Source organism: Lampris incognitus, chromosome 14 (genome assembly GCF_029633865.1).
Source record: "Lampris incognitus isolate fLamInc1 chromosome 14, fLamInc1.hap2, whole genome shotgun sequence".
In the NCBI taxonomy this organism is placed as follows: domain Eukaryota; kingdom Metazoa; phylum Chordata; class Actinopteri; order Lampriformes; family Lampridae; genus Lampris; species Lampris incognitus.
In genome coordinates this window covers 31,701,094-31,724,191 of record NC_079224.1, presented here as the reverse complement: position 1 = coordinate 31,724,191, position 23,098 = coordinate 31,701,094, and the positions used below count along the sequence as shown (strand labels likewise).

General features: G+C 42.5%; 1 protein-coding gene across 1 annotated transcript in view; it reads left to right on the top strand.

The window, feature by feature from the left end:
* The window catches only part of brinp2 (bone morphogenetic protein/retinoic acid inducible neural-specific 2), a 177,703-nt gene that overhangs the window by 74,253 nt on the left and 80,352 nt on the right, over positions 1–23,098 (top strand). The window contains exon 4 of the mRNA XM_056293300.1: positions 20,655–20,760. Within this exon, the coding sequence (XP_056149275.1) occupies positions 20,655–20,760 (106 nt within the window). The remainder of the gene's footprint in view (positions 1–20,654; positions 20,761–23,098) is intronic.

The following is a 23,098-nucleotide window of genomic DNA, read 5'->3' as shown; positions in this document are numbered from 1 at the left end:
TGCCGGGAAGTGAATGTGGCTATACATGCTGCACACCATGTAAACTCTACCACACGTGCACGTCTGCATGCATACTTAAACGTGCACGTCACTCTGATTAAAACTAGTGAGAGGTTATGGTATTATTTAAAAAAAAGCCCCGGAAAAGCATTAATTCTGCAGGAATCGTGCACCGAGTGGGTCTGTCGTCAGACAGCTGCAGAAGATGGAGGTGGATTGTGTGTGTGTGTGTGTGTGTGTGTGTGGGGGGGGGGGGGTTGAGTTGCCTTAATATAGCACTGAAATCTTGTTGTACATATTTATTCTGTGACTCCTCCTAAACAGATCTGCATTTGCCACCTGTGCTCAGGCGTCATCCAACTCGGCTCATAGACAATTGTTAACCGACAGAAATGTCCCAAAATGGCATCAAAAACAAAAACATAACATTAATCCAATCATCCTGGTTGCCTTTTTTTGTAGCTTAGATATGTTTGCCATGTAAAGAAGCACAGCAAAAAAAAAGAAAAAAAAGGTGACGTGTCACCCACCAGGGAAGAGCTGTGCAGGGTTTCCTGTGGTGGCTGTGACAGCAGGTGTGTGGGTGGGTGGTCCGCACTTTCTGCCTCTCATTCTCCAAATTAAATAGCATATCCGAGGAAAATGAGTAAAGGGAGCCCTGTTGGCTGTCAATGTGCTTAAAGCAAGGTGGCTCATTCCCAATGACTGGCAGCGAACGGCTTAAGAGCTGCTCTCACCTCCGTATTCTGCATGTTTAATAAGAAACTACATTTTAAAAGGTTTATACTGTGAGGCCGGTGGTTTGCAATTAAACCTACCAGACCAAGTATGATTATTTCGGAAACACTTTCGGGTTTGTTACTTTTGTTCTTGGCTTAGCGATGAGAGATATACTTTATATTCATAAGACATTTCAATTCGAATTTAATGGTTGAAAACTTAGTCGGACGTTGGTTTTCTAATATTATTAGCTGTGTAGATTCGGCTACCCACCCGGCTAAGCTTCAGTAAACTTGGCTTTGCTGCAATGCTGACAGCAAAATTAATTAAATAAAGAGAAAGGATCAATTTTGTGACACTTAGATTCATGCATTCTCTACATTTATTTGACGAGTCACTCAAAGTCTTCTTCTAAGAGCACAGCTGGACTTGGAGCGCTTGCTTACTTAGAGTTGCAGACCATTTGCACCATTCAGACTCAGACCCTTTAATGACCACACATCCAGGCTGGTGGGGTTTGCTTTCGATAAAGAGCATCAAAGACCATCATTAAACTACAACTTGAAGAAACATGCTACCATATTTAACCCATTATACGCCTATTATAAGATTTGGATTTTCCAAATTGGGCGGCATGGTGGCGCAGTGGTTAGCATGGTCGCCTCACAGCAAGAAGGTCCTGGGTTCGAGCCCCGGGGTAGTCCAACCTATGGGGTCATCCCAGGTCGTCCTCTGTGTGGAGTTTGCATGTTCTCCCTGTGTCTGCGTAGGTTTCCTCCGGCTGCTCCAGTTTCCCCCACAGTCCAAAGACACGTAGGTCAGGTGAATCGGCCATACTAAATTGTCCCTAGGTGTGTGTGTGTGCGTGTGTGTGTCGGCCCTGTGATGACCTGGGTGTCTCCCCACTTGCTGCCCAGTGACTGCTGGGATAGGCTCCAGTATCCCCGTGACCCTGACAGCAGGATAAGTGGTTTGGATAACGGGTGGATGGATCAATTTTCCACATGAGACTCACCAGCATAGCCTAGAAACAATTTTGCATGCACGCAGAATAGGTTAAGTACGGTTGCTTGTTTTGCAAGTTGTTGTTTAGGTTACTTTTAGTTTTGGCAAGTACATTTAAAATTTCAACTTAATTTTGACTTGCAAATAAGAGGTTTGGATAAGCTAGAATCGTTTGAGGTAACGTGCACCTGCATGTTAGTATGTCCTGCTGATGTTGTTGTGAAGCAGTCTGCCTGTCTGGGCTCATCTCAAAACACCTTCTCAATGAGGCAGGTACGTAAACCACTATAAAATCAATAGGATGGTGAAAAATAACCATGGAAAAAAGACCCAGGTTGAGAAAAGCTGGAAATTTCCTTTTTAAATGGTTGAACATTTTCCGTCCATATGAACTTCCGTTTCCCTGTAAATTTAGCTCTGCCGCTGCGAATGTACCTGCAGCGTGGGCCTCTTATTCACTGTCGACGGCACATCTCCAAGTGTGGGGGCGTTGATTATGCATGGGCATGACTGCTTTTCCTGTCTCTACCTGTGTCGGTGTGGGCGTGCGTGGCTATACAAAACAGGAACGCATCATCAGCACATGTGCACTTTATTGCAAGTTGCTGTGAGTAATGGTGCCTGCAAAATTAGGGCTGAAGTGTCATCAGCGGCGGCTGAACCATATGACCTCCATTTTGTTTGTTTCTCCTGTAAGTTGGAGAAACAGGCGAACAGGTCTGTTTTTTTATAGCGCGTTCCAAACAATGAAAGGTATTGTCCACCGCCTGTTCATCCACCCACCCACAGATGACGCTCATAAAAATGGAGACAAACTTGCATTCTTTTCATTCCTGGAGCCGAGGAGCGACTGTTGGAAGTTTTCCTGCTAAATTAGGGCCCCTTGTGTGTCCCCTGATGCACTTTACATTGTCAGCTTGGCTCATCACCCAAGAATTGGTGACATAAGGTGGGATGTGCTTGACCTGTGCCGAGATGCACCACCATGCTGTGTGTGTCTGCAGCACTTTGTGGAGGCGGTATAGTGAAACACATTATCTTTATTTCTCTGGCACTCTAGTACAGGACCCATGATACAGATGTTACCGTATCGCTTTCAAACTATATATATGTATTCACAAATGTTATCCTGAAACAAACACACACACACACACACATATGCAAAAAATATTTTTTTCAGTTGTCTTTTCCATCAGGTTTTCCCATCAATGTTAAAAGCGGTATTTATAATATTTCAAAATGAAACATTAATGATGCGGAAATGTGTTTTGCATGTTAGGGTAACAACCTACCTGAAGAGATTAATCTTGCAGATTTTTTTTTCAATATTTTAAATCTCTTCTAAAAGCTCATTTGTAGAGACTATATTTTAATTGACTTTTACATATGATTATTTTAACCTTTTTATTCATTTTAGAAAAGAGCGATATTAATTTTATGATTTTTTTCTAATTATTTTTTTTATTGATTTATAAATTGCTTACCCTGTGTTTTTATTCTTACTCCCTTGTTTGCCACTTTTATTATGTAAAACACTTCGTGTAGTATTTTAAAAGTTACGGTGAAAATTAAGTTTATCACAATTCTTGCTCTTCTTTTTTATTATTGTTGTTATTAGAAGTATGATTATTTCGGAAACACTAAATAAAGATTGATGCGTAATAGTAGTAGTATTAGTAGTAGTAGTACTGGAACTGGTTCCGGTTCAGGTCGCGTGTCACGTGGAGTTGTGCGTTTATTAGGTTTTTCATAAAATGTCTGATACAGATCATACATCGTTATTAATTACTTCCTAGAAGGACAATTTTGTTTTGCAAGATTCATTTGTTGAAGAATCTGCATTTACAACGCAGCAACGAGTTAAAAGGGGGGGAGACTGTGAAGCAACGCTGACAAAACCGGCAGCGAATTTACGAATCCTACTATGGCCACGCCAAGACCCCGAAAAGACACGCCCGCCTCTATTTCTGATTGGTCCGTCACAACACGTCAGCCCTATCTTTGATTCGACTACCGCGCTTTTGAAATGTGTGTGATGGACTATCGCTTCGCTTGGAGGAGCTACGCGAAAGAGGACATCTCTCAAGAGACTTGTACAAATTACACTGATGTAAGTTCGTAATGTTGTGATAATAAAGGAGTTAAAAATGCTCCCTCCCCAAGGCTGTTTAAGTTTCAGTCCACATCTAGCCAGACTGTATTTATCATGCCTTAGTGGATTCTGAACAGAGGTGTCAAAAGTACACACTTCCCATACTCAAGTAGTATAGATATTTGTACACAAAACTACTGGTAAAATTATAAGTACTGATACAGCTGCTTTACTCAAGTTACAGTAAGAAAGTATAGTCTCCGAATTGTACTGGAAGTATGAAAGTATAAGGTACTATAGCATTTTTGAAGGGTGATTTTACAGTTGTTCCTGCTATTGTGAAACGTCTCCGCAAAGCCAAATACAGCATTGAAGCAGCGTAGAAGCTCTTTTGTGACGCTTTCGAATGCTCACAGCGAGGGTACGGTAGAGTTCTAAAGCGTCCAGTTGAGTTGCATGCAACCCAGCCAATCACAGACAGAGTAGGGCGGGTCTTGGCGTGGCCATAGTCGGATTCGTAAATTCGCGGCCGGGTAGCGTGGTGGTTGTGGTGATGCTAAGGGACCACTCGAAGACACACGTCTGTTAGCATACGCTTCTTTACCCGAACAACCCACGTCACACTCCTTCTCCCCTCTTACAGTCACTTACATCCTATCTTGTCCTCTAGCTCCCCCTACAGTCCTCCAACTACATCAACTCAAGATGTCACAGCGGTCTATTCCGCTGCCTACCAACACGGGGATCGTCGGATCGAATTTCCGGAGGGTTACCTTTGGGTGTGTGTCCTGGTCCTGGTCGCTGTTCGGGGGGGGGGGGGGTAGCGTGATCCTCCCACGCCCTACGTCCCCTTGGTGAAACTCCTCAATGTGGGGTGAAAAGAAGCGGCTGACGACTCCATGTGTGTCGGAGGAGAAGTGGTAGTCTGCATCCCTCCCGGGATCGGCAGAGCGGGTGGAGCAGTGACCGGGACGGCTCGGAAGAGTGGGGTAATTGACCGGATTCAATTGGGGAGAAAAAGGGAGGAAAAAAAGTTTAAATTTATCCCTGAATAAAAACTTTTAACAGTAAATTTGACAGTTTCCATGATTTGATTACAAAACTTGCAAAAGAGAATCAAGATGGAAATTGAGAAGAAAAACAAAAACAAAACAAGGAGATGCAGAACACTGAACGTTGATTTTAGAAAATGAACAGCTCGCATTGAGCAGGTGGAACAAAACATCAGGAAAACAGCCACCACAGACTTCAATCCAGAAACTGGCATAATTATTTTTGGCCCGCTTTTCGAGGATGGGGAGCAGGTGGAGAAGACGGTGTCCGGGCTGTTGTCAGAGAGGCTGCGGTACGACCCCGTGCCCAGCCTGGTTGCAGTGGGAAGGCTGAAGCCAAGAGGTTGTGGACCGGACCAGTCAGGATCCAGCTGGCCTCAATCCAAGATAAAGTTTTGTTATTGAGGAGGAAGCAGAAACCAAAGGATGATGATCGATAGAGCAGGGTGTATATTCAGTGGCGCCAGCAGGAAATATTTAGTTGGGGGGGGGGGCAGATGGGGCACTAAAAAAGCTATCCAGCATAGAGGAATTTCAGGGTACGCAAGTTAATACAAGTGTAAAGATACTATTTATAATGTATAATAAATTCAAGACTCAGCATTTTTGGTTTTTACCTATTTTCACCGAAAAATACGCTGAGCCTTGAATAAATTGAATACATAATTCCTTAGCTGATCTCATGTGAATATCAGATTACGTTATTCACATGAGATAGCCAAGGAAACATGAATTAGCCTATCAAATTCCAATTTGAATGCATCATCACCAATAATTCAAGGGTGTGGGTTTCTTAAACATTAGCTGATGACGAAGGTTTCATTTATGTCCAGTACATCATATTAGTAATAGATTTTTGAGGGCTTGCTGTTGCAGAGAGATTAGAATTACTGGGGCTTGTCAGTTGGGGGTCCAGTGGGGTGGCCATTAATTTTAGCATGGTGGCCATGCCCCCCCCTCCCCAGCCACCCCTTGGGGGTGCCGTTCACCCAGCAAAATCACATGCGGAGAGACTACTGGATTTGAACTTCTGCACCAACTTAAAGGAGTTCCCACTGGGGAAAGACTTTGTTGCAACAGGGAATGGGTGCATTGTGAAACGGGATGAGGATCATCTGCTCTGTGCTTCGGATTTCAGAAGATGAACTGTTTCCCTGACCCATCATGTTCAGGAGTCTACTACACTAGCACACTGGAATGTTGACAGATGGACTGTAGGAAATTATAAGTTAAGATCTGTTATCCTGCATACTTTGAAACTGGACATATTTATTTATTTATTTTGATTCCCCCCCCCCTTTTTTCTCCCAAATTGTATCCGGCCATCCGGCTGCTCCAGCCCCTCTACCGATCCAGGAAAGGCTGCAGATTACCATATGCCTCCTCCGCTTCTTTTTCTCCTAACAGTGAGGAGTTTCACCAGTGGGACGTAGCGCATGGGAGGATCACGCTATTTCCCCCAGTTCCCCCTCTCCCCTGAACAGGCGCCCTGACTGACCAGAGGAGGTGCCAGTGCAGTGACCAGAAGACACACCCACATCCAGCTTCCCACCCGCAGACACGGCAGGCGTGCCTGTAGGGACGCCTGACCAAGCCAGAGGCAACACGGGGACTCGAACCGGTGATCCCCATGTGGGTAGGCAACGGAATAGACTGCTATGCTACCCGGATGCCCTCGTTTTTTTTTTTTTTTTTTTTTCCTTTGGATATACTTTGTTAATCCCCGTGGGGAAATTATCCTCTGCATTTAACCCATCCTAGCTGTGTAGCTAGGAGAAGTGGGCAGCCACCATGCTGCACCTGGGGACCGACTCCAGTTCTTTTCCCATTGCCTCAGTCAGGGGCACAGACAGGAGTATTAACCCTAACATGCATGTCTTTTTGATGGTGGGGGAAACCGGAGCACCCAGGGAAAAACCACTGCAGACACAGGTAGAACATGCAAACTCCACACAGAGGATGACCTGGGATGACCCCCAAGGTTGGACAACCCCGGGGTTCAAACCCAGGACCTTCTTGCTGTGAGGCGACAGTGCTAACCACTGGGCCACCATGCCACTTGAACAAGACTTTTGCTGAACAAGACTCACCTGTTTGATGGTAACGTAATCGACTTGGAAGGTTATTTATGGTTTGGTTACTGTAATAGAGTAAAACATGTTAATGACAACAAAGGTTCAGGGGGAGTTGGTTTTTGTGTTAAGAATGATCTGTTGGGACGGTACAGAATTGATAGACAAACAGGTGAATGATATTCTAGGTTGGACATTTCTGCATTTGAAATCAGGATATACGTTTGTTGTATTCACCTGCTACCTGCCGCCTGAAATGTCAGTATGGGGAAAGGATGCCTAATTTTTCTTTAATCATCTTTTGAGTCTTTTTTGAGTTGAGGCAATTTTTGCCTGTGGAGATTTGGTGCATTTGATGACTATTTAAAAGAAGTGGATGAGATGCCCCCTATAGCCGCCTTGGATGAGTCTGTAAAACAAGCATAGAGAATCAATAATTTAATTTTTAAAAGAATCAAATTTATATATTGTTAATGGAAGGATATGCTCGCTGAATGATAATTATATATCTGTATCTGTCAAGGACAAAGCTGTGGTTGACTTTTAGGGAGTTGTTCCTTATCCAGTGAGAGGATCTAAGGATAGGATGTTGTGTTGCTGTTAAGCCCACTGAGGCAAATTTGTAATTTGTGATATTGGGCTTTACAAATAAAATTGATTTGATTTGATTTGATGATATACTTGTACCATATGACTGCTTACAAACTTGTGACTCTTTCTTAGCATTAGCCCCAAATCAATTAATTAAATTTGCAAACTGTATGGATCTAATTGGAGAACGATAAAAAATACAAGATCACTCTTTATTGTTGTTTAACCTTTTAATAAAGAATGAGGCGAGTTATTATGCAGCTCCTCAGGAGAGTCTCCCAACTTCTCCCACAAAAAAGATAGTCAGCAGGACTTTACCAGCTAACTTCTTATCTTCTAGTTTACAACAATCAGCTTTTTTTTTAAATGAAGAATGATTTGCAATTCTGCTTTAGAGAACAAGAAAATCTAGATAACTGGTATGGGTGGCTTTTGCAAATCGATTAAAGAAGAAATAGAAGTTGATAATAAAGCTGGAGACAACCATTATCATAAAAGGAAGTTATTTAGTAAGAAAGCCTATTAGAATAAGAGGTTAAAAGAATTATGGCAGTCTGCATAAAGCTGAAAATGTGTTTCTGAATTGTTCAAGTAATCATATGGAAAGGAATAAATTCTTAGAAACCTTCAAGAATAGTCAGTGCAGGTTTGACAAAAGATACAGAGTCTATGAAAGATGTTTTCAAAGAGGACGTGTTAAAGTTGAAGGAAATTCAAACATCAAATACTAAGAGATTTTGGTCTGAAATTAATAAATTGGGTCCAAGATGAATTTAGAAAATGAATTTAGAAAATATCCATGGAGGGGCTTGGGCATGACGGAAAACTTGGGATTGGGTTGCCTGAGGTATTAATAGGTGGGAGAGAGACTTTAAAGGTCTCTTCTCCAGTGAGACTTTAGATTTTAATGATAAGGTTTATAATGACATATGTTTGAGGAAAAATGTAATTCAGAGCCAAATATTAAAAGAGGAATATTGTGTCAATGAGGACCTTAACAACAGTCTTACTCATAATGAAGTTCAAATGGCTATTAATAGAGCAAAATTTGAAAAAGCAACTGGAGTTGAAAATATAGTCAAGTCAGTTTTATTTGTATAGCCCAATATCACAAATTACAAATTTGCCTCAGTGGGCGGAGGACGCTAAGCAGTGTTCAGATGCCACTGGAACAACTTAGGATCTGAGCCACACGTCCCGCTTTAGATAACATTAGATGTTTGGTTCTGTTGATTATTAGGTGCTCCGTTGCACATTTCACCACCACCAGTGGTAGGAATGATTGTAAGATTATTGTGATTCATACATTTAGGAGAAGAGAGCTTGGGAGCAATACAACAGGGTAGGGAGACGGTCTGACCATTATAGACTAAGCTGTCGGTCTGATATTCTATACTGTGAGAAATTCCCTGACTACACATATTAACTAAACTAGTTGACTCCACATCTCCACTAGGTATATACCTAGCAGGCTCACTAATCACCTGTGACCTGCTGAATGATAAGTCCCTAGTGTCGATCAAGCTAAATGTAGACAGCCATCTTTATTGCTAGACAAAAGACCAGCGCCGTCCCCAGTAGGGTGAATGCTGTCTGCTTTCAGCAGGTCAGGGTAGCCCAGAAAGAAGGCCAGTTATCAACAAAACCAAATCCCTGCTCATTACAGTAATGAGCCAGCCAGTGTTTCATCCACTAGATCATCAAAATCAAGCCTAGTGTCAGCTCACTCTTTAAATGCCTGAGGGCCCTCACACTAAACGCTGAGGGGCCCAGGGACGCTAGTGGTTGGCTTATGTTTTAAACACCAAGGGGCCTGGGGGCCCTCACATTGTAAGCGCTGGGGGGTCTTAGTGGTTAGCTCACGCTATAAGCACTCAGGGGCCTATTGGTCAGCTTGAGCTGTGTGCACTGAGGGCCCTGGCATTCAACGTTCTTTGGAAGTATTGGGCCATGCACTGCACTGAGCCTGAGGTTTGGAAGTCCCCTGGCTCTCCGAGGCCCCGGTACATAATCCAGATTTGATTATGATAAATGAAATGAGTGAAAACAAGGCAATATATGCTAGTTTTATTGCACAAGGCTTAGGATCTTTTAGCTTATACACTTGAGTATGGGGTGAATGGAAAATTCTACAGAGCTCTTAGAGCTCTTTACAGTGAGCCCATAGCGTGTGTGAGATTGAATGAGTATCGCACAAACTGGTTCCCAACCTCATCAGGGGTAAAACAAGGTGATACTTTGTCCCCCACATTGTTTGCAATTTATATAAAAATGATTCGGCCAAAATAAATTAAATCTTTAAATTGTGGGCTAATGTGTGGAAGGGAAATAAGTATTCTTCTGTATGCAGACGACATAGTTTTGCTATGGCCATCTGAAGACAAAATGCAGCTGGTGCTCTCCTACACTGAGTGGTGTAAAAAATAGAAACTGCTTATTGATAAAAAAGAAAACTGAAATAGTTCACTTCAGAAAACCCCTCATTTGCCTGCAGTACTTACCAGTTTAAAGTTGGATCAAATAAGCTGAATTATGCAGACTGAAATAAATATCTTGGTTTCTAGATTGATGAACATATGAATTTCATAAAAGGTTTTAAGGTTCTTGTTGATTTAGCAGGTAGAGCTCTTGGGGGAGTCTGGTAAAAGTAAACATTTGAAAGATATGAAATTCCAAACATACTGTAATCTGTTTCAAGCTTGTGTTTGTCCTGTGCTTGATTATAATGCCGGGGTTAGGGGCCTTAGGAATAATATCTCTTTGTGTGAATCGGAACAAAACTGTGCTGTAAGATATTTTCTGGGTGTGCAGAAATATACACCAAAGTTGGCTATAGTGGGGAACATGAGATGGGAGCCATGTGAGGCTCGCTGGAAGCTATGCATTGCTCAGTTATGGAATCAGTTACGTAAGAAGGTAGGTTGACAAGACAAATTTTCATCTGAGATAAACAAATTATTGGTTCTTGGTCTAAAAATATGTGAACATTGTTCTGCAATTCTGGGTTTGGTGAGACTTTTTTTGTTAATAACGAAAAGCTCAACATTGGTTTGTTTAGTTGAATCTGTGTTTGCAAATGTCAAAGGGCAGTGGGCTGATGATATATGGACTAAACCAAAACTATGTATATTTACAATGATTAAAAATTGAATGTGATATGAAGACTTATGATGTATATACATTTTCTAAAAAGCAAAAACCTCTGTGGCGTTGTTTAGACCTGGTATTAACATGCGTCTTGGGTGATCCAATCACAAGTTGACAACCCTAAGTACGCCAGTTCACACCTGACATTAGGATTCGTCTCCACATGCATCTTGTCTTGAGTGACCACTTGTGAGCAGATCTAACTTCCCTGCTCTAAATGCAAATAAACACGTACATCACTGTGGTAGGGGGGTGCGGGTTAGCCTCGGCTGCAAGCAGAGAGAGGGAGAGTGGCTCACGGGAGAGCAGATGCGAAAGGCTGATTAGTGATCAGCCTCGGTGTGTCAAACTAACAACCTGTCCCTTATATACCACAGTGAAGCCGGGTGCTGGGCTGACTGACTGACACACGGCGGAGACACAGGTGAAACACGGGCCTGATGAAAAAAAGTAAAGCCACATGCTCTGAAAGGAAAGAATGAGGAAACAGCTCCGGCACCAGAGTGCACCGGCCCGTGCGAATGAACGAATGAAAAACATTATTAAATAAAGTGTTTGTTAGTTGCCTAAAATCGCGCCCGAATTCATCTCGAACCCTCCCCTTGGCATAAACATGTCACAATCTTGTACAGAAATGCGAGGAGTCGAAGCAACAGGCATTTACCAAAATGAGACATCCTTGCTCACTCAAGCCTCATTTTGACAGTTATTACTGTGTTATTCTATCAAATTATGTTGTCGTAAAAATTTTGAACTGTTGAATTATTAGAGACAGCTCAGGTTGGACGGTTTGGAGACAAAGCAAGAGAGGCGAGATTGAGATGGTTTGGACATGTGCGGAGGAGAGATGCTGGGTATATTGGGAGAAGGATGCTGAATATGGAGCTGCCAGGGAAGAGGAAAAGAGGAAGGACAAAGAGGAGGTTTATGGATGTGGTGAGGGAGGACATGCAGGTGGCTGGTGTGACAGAGGAAGATGCAGAGGACGGGAAGAGATGGAAAATGATGATCTACTGTGGCGACCCCTAACAGGAGCAGCTGAAACACAAAATTTGAAGTGCTCTTAAAGAAATAAAATAAATCATCCCATATCCCAACTGTACTTCTTTTCTTTTATTTCCATTCCACTTTGTTGTGAAGCACAACAGGTTTTTAAAAAGTGCTGTGTAAATAAACGTTATTATTCTGGTGATGATGGTCTAGATCTGTCTAAAAGCCTTCAGACCCCTGACCTGATATATTGCACTTAAGAAATAGTCTATCGTGGGTAAATAGTTTCACATTATTACAATGGCATGGACACAAATGCATGTTGCACCAGACAGAGACAAATAATCTGATGAGGAAATTTAACTGAGTGAATTAGGAGCATCAGGCTTATCGAAGCCGTTTACCTTCTTTAGTTTTGTGCTCAAAATACCCAGCAAACGTTGACACTCATTCTTAAAACTCGTTATGTGGGAAAATATAAATGTCTGAACACAAGAGTTTGTAATACTTAACCCTTGTCAGGCTCAACCCAATCACGTCGGTTCAGACTCAGATTATTTAATTATTCCAGCGGGTTTGAGAGGGTCGAACTCTGTACTGCAGTGGATAAATGAACTTGAACATGAAGTTGAACTTGAATGTGCAAGCGGGCGGGGGGCTCTTCCGCAGTTGTGGGTCTGATGTGTGTCAGAAATTACAGACAAGGTAAAATAAGAAAAAAAAATCAAAACCCAGAGCAGGCTTTGGAGAAATTAGCGTCAGGTAGACAGCCTGTTTTTATTTGCTAAACAGCTGGTTTAAGCCTCCCTGCAGTTCACTTTGCATTTGGTCCGTCACCTCAGACAGTTCAGCTGCACTCTGCAGAGTCATGCAGGATATTTTTTCTATCGGACATTATTTCTATTGCCTACGCTGAGGCCGTCAGTTGACAAGGTGGTCCCTCAATGCGGCCTGGGACATGTGTGTTTATACAAATGCGTCCTAGGCCATGTCCAAATGTAGCTTGAACGACTGGATCTCAAGACACATTGAGGATGCATTGGGTACTTTCACACCTGCTGTCGACTACTGATCGCATCACCCAAGACACATGTTAATACCAGGTCTAAACAGGGCCTGTGTGCCCAGCTGAGATCTGGTATTTTACCTCTGACTGTTGAAACTGGACGGTATGGTAATCCAGAAGAAGAAAAGCGGATTTGTCCAAAGTGCTGTCTAAATGATATAGAAAACAAGCTACACTTTGTCTTCTGCTGTCCCTTTCATTGTTAACTGCATGATGCTTTGTTCAGTAAGATAAAAATAGATATTGATTTTGTAAATGTGGATGATGCTCAAAGACTGATTTGGCTGTTCACATATGAAACATAAAACGATTGCATTAGAGAATGTTTTTAACCACACCACTACAAAAGTTAATTTGTCATATGTTTAAAATCAGACAGCTGTTTAGAAACAGAGAAATACTCATACACAGCTACGTATATCACCCTATGAAGACAGATGACAGACATGTTCACGTCGCTCCGTAAGTGCACACAGTGCATAAACAATGTGCAGACATTATTCCACTTTATCTGGTTAGAAATATGTCTATATGACATGCATTTAATATTTTCTTTCAGAAGAAAATTTATTGTCTATATGACATGCATTTAATATTTTCCTTCAAAAGAAAAATTATTGTCTAACTCCAAAGACCAAATCAGCCGACAGAATGCAGTAAACCACCGTGAAGCTTACGTGTCTTTGCAGTATTGGTGGTGACTCTCAAAGCAGTCTATACAAAAAAAAAAAAAGAAAAGAATTTTTTTTCTTTTTGCAGTAAAGTGAAATACTAGATCAGAAGCTCGGATCACAGATGTTCCAGTTTAGCTATTCGAGATCCCAGCATTGATCTGCAGATGCTTGATATGAAAGGAGCAGATTTTGATGAAAAATCAGTATAGAGAAAAGATGACATATGATGAAAAGTCTAACGGATGATGGTTTGGGATCTAAAAATATGAATGCAAACATAAATGTCAGATTTTCTTCTTCTTAATTTGTAGTCACAAATCTTGGTGAGAATCCCCAGTCCCAAAACGTGATCCAGATGCCTCGCCTCTCTTCTCGTCTGTTCCACCGTTGCACTTATCCCAATTGGCTATCTCAGCTAATCTTTGACTACTTCTAAAATACGTATTTTTCAAGACTCAACAGATCCAAGATATCTAAAATATGCATGTTTAGTGGAGCTTTAAAGGGCAACTTTCAATTTTCTTTGATAATAAATGCTATTTTAATGTCGGTCAGAAAGTGGAGATGTGTGAAACAAGGCTCTTTGCAGGACTACACAGTAACACGGGCGACATCATTTGCCAAGTGGCATAATTTAACTAGGAAATGGCCAGAGCGGATATCTATCTTCTCATTGCTAATCGTCCCATGGCAAGCACTCATGGCATCGGAAATGAACGAATTCATATCAACCTCTTTCTCCTTTGTTCACTCTTTCTTAATGTCTAGCTTCCTCTCTCTGAGTCTCTCTCTCGCTCTCTCTCTCTCACTCTCTCTCACTCTCTCTTTCTGAGTCTCTCTCTCTCTCTGAGTCTCTTTCTCTCTCTCACCCGGTCTGTATGTCTCTGTATCTCAGTCTCTCCCACGCTCTCGCTCTCGTTCTTGTTCTCTCTGTATACGCTGACTCCTCTCTGAACCTCTCTTCCGCCATTCCCTCGCCTTCTTCTTCTTTTTTTGTAAACTTTTTCCTCTCATTTATAACCCAGAGCAGGGCACCTTACACAACACATCAAGAGGAATATTGTTTGGCATACCCTTGTTATACACAGAAACCAACTGAGATGTTTATGCACAATGCAGAATTAATATTTCATTAACCCCAATCGCAGAATAGTTGAGGGACATCAGAAAATAGATCTTTTTTTAATTCACTTTCCACAGACATGAAAATAAAAGTTATTTAATTCCCCATGGTGACTGGAATATACAATCATACTTCCTGCTTTTGTTGAGCAATATTTCTGTCTCCATCTCCCTCTTTACTTCTGACAAGATGACCGGTGCATTGCAGTAAGCTAGCAGTGAGGCTGCAGGTGTCTGGATGAGGGAGAGGGTGGTACTGGGTTTCTATGCTGTCGGAGGCTGGGCCACATCAAATGCAATGTCAGCCTTCACATATCACCATATGTTGTGTACTTAATTGCTTGAGACGGTAGCCAAAAGCTGCCTCTGATCTCGTACAGATACAGATAGTATGTATCTGATATAGATATGGATCATACTGATGCAGAACACTTACAATGTTACAATTTCATTTAGCAGATGCTTTTATCCAAAGCGATGTACATCTGAGAGTTAATACAACACAAGCAAGGGTCTAGTCAGGAGGCGACAACGCAAGTAAGTGCCAAAAAATGAGGTTCATGTCTCATATAGGTGTCAACAGGCAGTGCACAAAGGCAATGCATAGGGTGCATAGAAGCGATTTATATATATATATATTAATACCATCAGGTATGTAGGTGTTTGTGAAAAGAGCTGGGTCTTTAGCTTCTTCTTAAAGATGGAGAGGGACTCAGCAGATTGAATGGAGGGTGGTAACTCGTTCCATCACCGGGGAACTACAGAAGAGAAGAGTCTGGCTAGTGACTTCGGGCCCCGTTGTGGCGGAAGTGCCAGGCGCCTTTCATCGGCAGAGCGTAGTGAGCGGGACTGAGTGTAGACCTGAATGAGGGAGTTTAGGTAGGCGGTAGTCATTTTAGTTGCTGTTTTGTAAGCCAGCATTAAGGTTTTGAATTTGACGTGGGCAGCAACTGGGAGCCAGTGGAGGGGTATGAACAGCAGAGTGACATGTGCTGTTTTGCTTGGTTGAAGACCAGACGCTCCGCCGTGTTCTGGATCATTTGCAGGGGTTTGAAAGTACATGCAGGGAGACCTGCCAGTAAGGAGTTGCAGTAGTCAAATGCGTGATATAACAAGAGCCTGTACCAGGAGTTGTGCTGCATGCTCAGACATGTAGGGTCTAATTTTCCTGATGTTGTACGGGGCAAATTGGCATGACTGATCAGTCGAGGCCATGTGAAGGTTAGTTGGTCATAACTTTATCTCTCACGCCAACATATATGTATACACACATACACTCGGTGGCAACTCTGACATTGAATGGTAATGTTACTTATCCGTGGAAAATACAAGCAACAGACCGCGGTGACTGTGTAACGTGTGGTTTTTTACAGTGGAAATTAAAGGACAGTGGCTTGAGGAGGGAAGCTAGATTAATTATTGTCTGTGTTGGTGAGAGTTCACAAATGTCTTCAGTGATGGCCTGCCACCTGGGGCGTGTGTGTGTGTGTGTGTGTGTGTGTGTGTGTGTGTGTGTGTGTGTGGATCATCCAAACCAAATCCATTCTCCACAAGCTCATGAAATCCAGCAGGCCAGTCCAGTAGGAGATGAAATACAGTTGATGAGTATGAAATGTCCAGAACCAGCAAATGGAAAAACTAATTTGGCAACTAATTTGACAGCAGCACGGTGTTCTTACCAGAGTAGGGATTCTCCAGCCTGGCAAAGCCATGCCCACAAATTTAGCTTCGCTCATTGTTGTCTGGCAAGGCTTAATAGGCATTTATTACCGGGGGCGTTGTTAATGGCTCTAGACCAAATTACTCTGCAGGTGATTGGTTCAGCCTTTAATAAGTCAGAGCTGCAAACTCCATGCTGGAGAACCAGAGGACCACATTTCCACACACACCAGTAGTAAACATCACTACTGCTAGTGGATCAGTCAGTGCATTTACTTATGTATGTATATGGTTGTTGCCATCTTTGTAAATGTTGATTATAAAAGTAATGTTATAGCATCATCAACGCTAACCTCATCTAGTGAAGCCATTGCTGTCAACTTGACCACTCCTTATAATTTGCTGATTGGTCTGGCTTACAGCTGCCGGGCATAATCGATCCTGAATGGACCCTTTCCAGACAAATATTTCACTTGTAGTGAACTGAGGTGAGCTTGTGAGACTTAGGCTGGCTTCATGAAGCTAGGGATGCTGATGCTCACTCACTCACAAACAGGGTCACTCACTCACTCACTCACTCACTCACTCACTCACTCACTCACTCACTCACTCCCTTTCTCTCCCTCTCCCTCTCTCTCTCTCTCTCTCTCTCTCTCTCTCTCTCTCTCTCTCTCTCTCTCTCTCTCTCTCTCTCTCTCTCTCTCTCTCTCACTCATTCACTCACACACACACACACACAAGGTTCTTCAACACTTCTGGGTCTTTTATATGGGGAAGACTAATTGGTTAACTTACTGCAGCTGGGTTCTTTCTCGCTCTGTGATAGCTGGAACTGATAGTATTGAGCTTGCCACACCCTCCCCAGAAATGTAGCTACAACCAGATTACAGCAGGGTTACACAGACTTTCATGGGAGCGGACTACTAGATTTTAACTGTCGACCCGACAACCTACATCTAGAGAAACTAAAGCTCGGTACCTTACAAAATGACTTAATTGGCTTTGCATGAGCTTCTGCATACATAATAGTAATTATAATGTCATGACACATAACACCAGCAATTTGAAAGGCTGCACCAAAACTAGCGCACTCACAGTGCAAACTAAGATTCACAGCAAGACAAGAGATACTGGCCCCAATTTACACGTACTTGCAAGTTTTTTTTGTTTGTTTGTTTTGGTTTCCCCCCCCCAAATATTTAGAGTTAATATGCAAACAAACAAACAAGGGAATCAAATCAAGTCAAACTTTATTCATAGAGCACCTTTGGTGCAAGACTGCAGTAAAAGGTGCTTAACAATATAATGAAAAATGCAACAACACAGTGAAAATAAATTGTTCTATCATGTCTTATTTCCTATATTGTCATTTCCTTATATCACAGAGAGACCAGTGTAGCACAGTAGAAGAGGGTAGATTAACATAAGAGATTAAGAGAATGCTAAACTGAAAAGAAATTTCTTAATATTTCTTAAGTTTTGACAGATCGTGATGCCCTCAGCTCCTCTGGCAGGCGGTTCCAGAGACTAAACGCCACCTCCCCATAGTTCTTTGCTCTCATCCAGTACCAGAAGACCTGAGCGATCTAGAGCGAGCATGTCTGACAAGTATTCAGGTGCTAGTCCATTGAGTGATTTGAACAACAATATCTAAAACTGACAGGAAACCAATGAAAGTCAACACCACAATGTGTGCACTTACTGGTCGTCGATGCCATATGTATTCTTTTACAAAATGCAGACAACAGACAAATGCAACATGAGCAGTCAACAAAATGCCACGTTCACCAGCCTAAAATCATCTGACCAGGCTTCCCAGTATAAAAACCATTCTACTTAACACAAATGCACAATTACTACATACATGTTATAGAAGTTTAAAATGGTCATCATACAAGTACACAACTAGTCCCGCTCCCAACACTCTGCTCCTGACATCCGTCATAACAAGCAGCCCATTAGCTCCCATGGCGGGATACTAAACTCCATGGTGGGTGCTGGCACACACACAGACACTGTATTGGCTATGTGTGAGAATATAAATCTAATTTAGCCTGAATAGCTGGGATGGCAGTCGGCATGCCCTGGAGCGCACAGTTGAATGCGCTGAGGATGTTGGCTATTGTCCACTTTCTGTCTTTGAGAAGGACGTGATTCACTGCCATCTCCTTCCCAAGGAACCGGCGAGCCACAGCATATTCTATCTCCATGATAAAAAAAAAAAAGTAGCGCTGTTTGGTGATTAAAAAAAAAAAACTGCTGTCATCTAACTTGGCTGCTAGCTAGCTCATGTACGCAGAGCGAACAGACGGTAATCTCCCCCCTAACATGTCCAACCAACTGTAATGTGGCCACATCAAGAACCCCGTTAATCCAAATCACACTATCACTTGTGTCTCAAACTGTGTCTAGTAACTTTTTTTAATGTAGAAAATCTAATTATTTGTAAATATGTATTCTATTACAAAAACATAATAACCATGGATATATTTATTTGTCTTCTGTATAGTTTGGTATGTACATTCTCCATCCTTTGAGGTCCAATTTGTCCTTGTGCCATTTGTATGTAAGCTTTGTGTTTGGATGTAAGCTGTGTGTGTTTTGCAAAGTTAGTTGTTAAGCGGCATCAATAACAGCAATAGAAATGACAATAAACACCTGTGTTTCATGATCACATAGTATAGTGGTTCTCAATCGGGTCCTCAGGTGCCACCAACACTGCTGGTTTTCTGTTCTACCAGGCTGTTCATTACAGTCCCCTGTTGTTCCAGGCTCCAATCAGGGAGGTTTTAGACCTGGAACAACAGGTGAATTAAAGGTACAATCACTATTTCTTTTCTATAGTGACCACCGTCAGCCACTAGTAGCAATCACCATGACCTTGGCGAATTTATGTCATGTCCCCTTGGGCGACGGGGGCCAAAAATTACGTCAAGAGGTAATTACTTATAAAACACTGTACAGTATTCAGAACTTAGCACACATGGGTATATTTTCAACAATAAGGATTACCTGTCCCACAGTAGCATGGCCAGCTCAGCAGCAATTTTTATGCCTTAACAGCGGGAATGTTTTTGCCTCCTCTCAAAAGTGATACCTATACTCACTCTACTTTAGGAGCAGCGTTTAGTTTTTAGTTTTGGTTTTTTACCAGATGACGAGCCTTTGGATTCTTCAGTTTTGTTGCAAATCTGGCTCCTCCTTAAAGGAATGTTGAAACGAACAGCAGGTTGAATGTGTGCGGACCCAACTTTTTGTGGGCGGAACAGTGAATTTCTCAAGGGCACAGCACCCTCTACTGGTTTGTTTACCAAACTAAAGAATCCGGGCCGAAACGAAGGTTTTAAAAAGACCCATCCCATCATGCCTGTCTAGGCTATGAGGGGATGCGGTTGAGGGGCGAACCGCGTTCAGCACCCGGCGCTGCGCGGCCATGAACGCTATGCTAGCAGACTTCATGGATGCATAATAAAGACTACTACGGGACTTTGTTGGGACTTGAAACCATGGATGTATTTATACAAACGGAAAAAAACCCATTACGTTCAAAACAAAGTCTAACAAGTGACCAATAAATGCGACGCAAAACCACAAACTCAAAATATCTTGATGTGTGAAAGAGAAGGCTCAACTTTGTGTCATTTATTCACTTGAAACTTTGATTGTTGCTAATCCGAACAGCGTCTGTCTAACCTTGGCGAGATCCTCGTTCCCGAGACACAACGTGACCGCGCGTAGAGCGCTCGTACACAGCCGTGACGTCATGCAGAAACAAATGTTTTTTTCCGGGCTTTGCAATTTTTTTTAAAAGATTGCAACCCCAGGAGATTTTTCGCTGCAATACCGCCAGTGGCCACTGGGGGAATAGGCGACAAGGCTGAGCGGCGGCGCCGTATCCAGTTCTACTATGACGAGCCTTCATTTTCACGGGAGATTGTACCCGGTGGTAGACAGAATTGCACAGTGAAAGCGAGGCTTATAGGGAACCAATCTAAATGTCTGTGGTGTCATTATTCTATAGCCATTACACTGTGCAGTGCATTCAAAATGTATTCCATAATGATAAGTTAAAGCAAAAAATTGTCTCTTGCCACTTTAACTACTTGGAAGAATTAAAACAAACAACAATGCTGGTTGTACCTATGGATGGAATAAAGAACTACTGGCCTAGTGTATTGGCAAATAAAGCTTTTCAAATTTTGATTCTGGTTATCTGTTTTGTTGTTTTTGTTGTTTTGTTGTTGTTTTTTGGGGGGGTGCAGCATTCCAAATAATGCTTCCCCACCCCCTTAATGGGCACATCTTAGGGCTTGGCCCCCTAAGATGTGCCCATCACCAGTGTGTGTTACGGGCGCCCACAACCAGCTATCGCTTATTGTGAAATTGGCATCTCCAGTGGCTCCTGTATACTCTTAGAGCTCCACAGTATCTCTTAAGTATCCCTGTCCTTTCTCTGTTTCCTAGGTAACCGAAACAAGGACCGGTCCTCTCGGCTGCAGCAACTACGACAGCTTGGATTCAGTTAGCTCAGTGTTGGTGCACAGCCCAGAAAATAAGATTCACCTAAAGGGTGAGACACACACACACACACACACACACACACACACACACACACACACACACACACACACACACACACACACACACACACACCAAGTCATGCAACCTCCCTTGGTCAAGATCCGTTCAAGAGCAATTTAATTGTAGTCGTGTCCATACAAGCCTTTGCTCACACATGCACAACACACAAGCACACATACAAACACCCATGCCAGCACAAAAAAGGCCTCTGCAACCTCTCTACATATGCACACACACACACACAAACACCCCACCTCCACCCATTTTTCTGTTGTTGTTGGCCTGTGTGACCCTATACTCCATGGCCCAGTGGTCTGCGTGTCTGCTCTGCTTCACTGACTTGCAGTCTCTTGGGGATCTGTTATCCGACCGGGGTCTGGATGGACCATGTCTAGCCACACTGACCCCGAGGTAACCTCTCCACTAACACTGTCAGCCATCAGAAAAGTAAAGGGAACACTGCAACTTGTCACCATTTCTAGCCCCCTGCCTTCACCTCCCACCCACCCAGCCACCCACACACACACACACATACAAACACACTTTTCTGCCAAGAGCAGACTAGCTCAGGTGGTTGTGTATGTAGTCATTGGGATGAGTGCCAGCTGTACCTGACCTATATCCTGATAGTGGGGCTTCCCCGGGAAACATCTGGCTAATAACTGGTGGTTATTTACTGTTTACTTCATATTTCTGATCGGTACAGTTTTATTACTGGCGACCTGAGCAGTGTGCCGATAGTTCTGAGTATCTCCGTCACTTGTGTTTTCAGTGGTAAACAAATCCACTGTGGGACAAATGAAATACTTCAAGTAATTGAAGGACACCTACCACTGTCATTGTGCCACCTCAATTCTTTTACACTCCCACATCTTTTATTCCCTGGAAGGAAAAGCAAATCCATAAAAAAATACCCCAGCACAGTTAAGGGAAAAAGGTGTTGCATCATTTTGTGGCAATGGGGGTGATATGTAAATAAAGACAGTTCCATGCAAAAATAACACTTTTTTTTATCTCCTTTTTGTCAAGTAATCAATTTTATTCGTATAGCCCAATATCGCAGATGAGAAATTTGCTTCAGGGGGCTTTACATCAACACAACATCCTGTCATTAGACCCTCGCATCGGATAAGGAACAACTCCCTAAAAAACCCTTTAATGGAGAAAAAGTAGGAAGAAACCTCAAGGAGAGCAACAGAGGACGGTCTCTCCCCCAAGATGGACAGACATGCAATGGACGTTGTGTTTACACAATTCACAGAATACAACACTGAAAGAGGATAACAGAATTATAATGGAATTATAAAATATATGAAGAATATGATGAGCAGGACACCAAACAGTGTCCAGATGCCACTGGAACAGCATAGGAGGACCTGAGCCACGTGACCACCATCACCATGTAGACCTGATAGGAGGACATGCACACACTTGCACACAGGGGAGACTCACATCACACTCTTCACACACATGGGAGACGAGACCAGAAAAGACATTAGACGTATTCTTCTGATTCTTCTAAGGACAGGATTTTGTGTTGCTGTAAAGCCCACTGAGGCAAATTTGAGATATTGGGCTATATGAATAAAATTGACTTGACTTGACATTAGTCATACATTGGAGTGAGAGAAGGATACAACATTGAAACAGCATATGGATTTATAATATATATATATAAAACTTTCTAAAAATTTCTCACTCACTCTGATCTGTGTGTGTGTGTGTGTGTGTGTGTGTGTCTGTGTGTGCGTGCGCACAAATGAGCCCCTGTGGGAAGTCGTAATGTGTGTGCATATGTGTTTGCATGTGTGCCACCCATGAGTGCAGCCTGGTGCCTTGCAGCCTTTATTGGCTGTTGCTGCGTATTGATGACGGTGTTAATAAGATGGCGTCTTCTGTTGGCTGTGGAGTTGTCCATTTAATGTGTATGGACGGGTTGTTGTTTGCAAAATCAAACCTTTTTAGTGACTTTTAGGTTAGACCCATTTTGTATGTATGCTTGTGTCTTCGTGTACACTTCAGAATGAGTGCTTCGATTAAGACTCGAGGGACTCTTTGGCACCAAATGGCAGTGAACTGTTAAGTGTGTATGAGCGCACGTGCATGTTTGTGTGTGTGCGTGTGCATTTTTGTGTGCATGTTTGTGTGCGTGTCTATGTGTGTGTGTGCATTTTTGTATGTGTGTTCATGTGTGTGTTTGTATGTGTGTGTGTTCATGTGTGCATTTTTGTGTGTGTGTGTTTGTGTATGTGTGTGTTTGTATGTGCGTTCATGTGTGTTTGTATGTGTGTCTTTGTGTGTGCGTGTCTGTATGTGTGTGTGTTTGT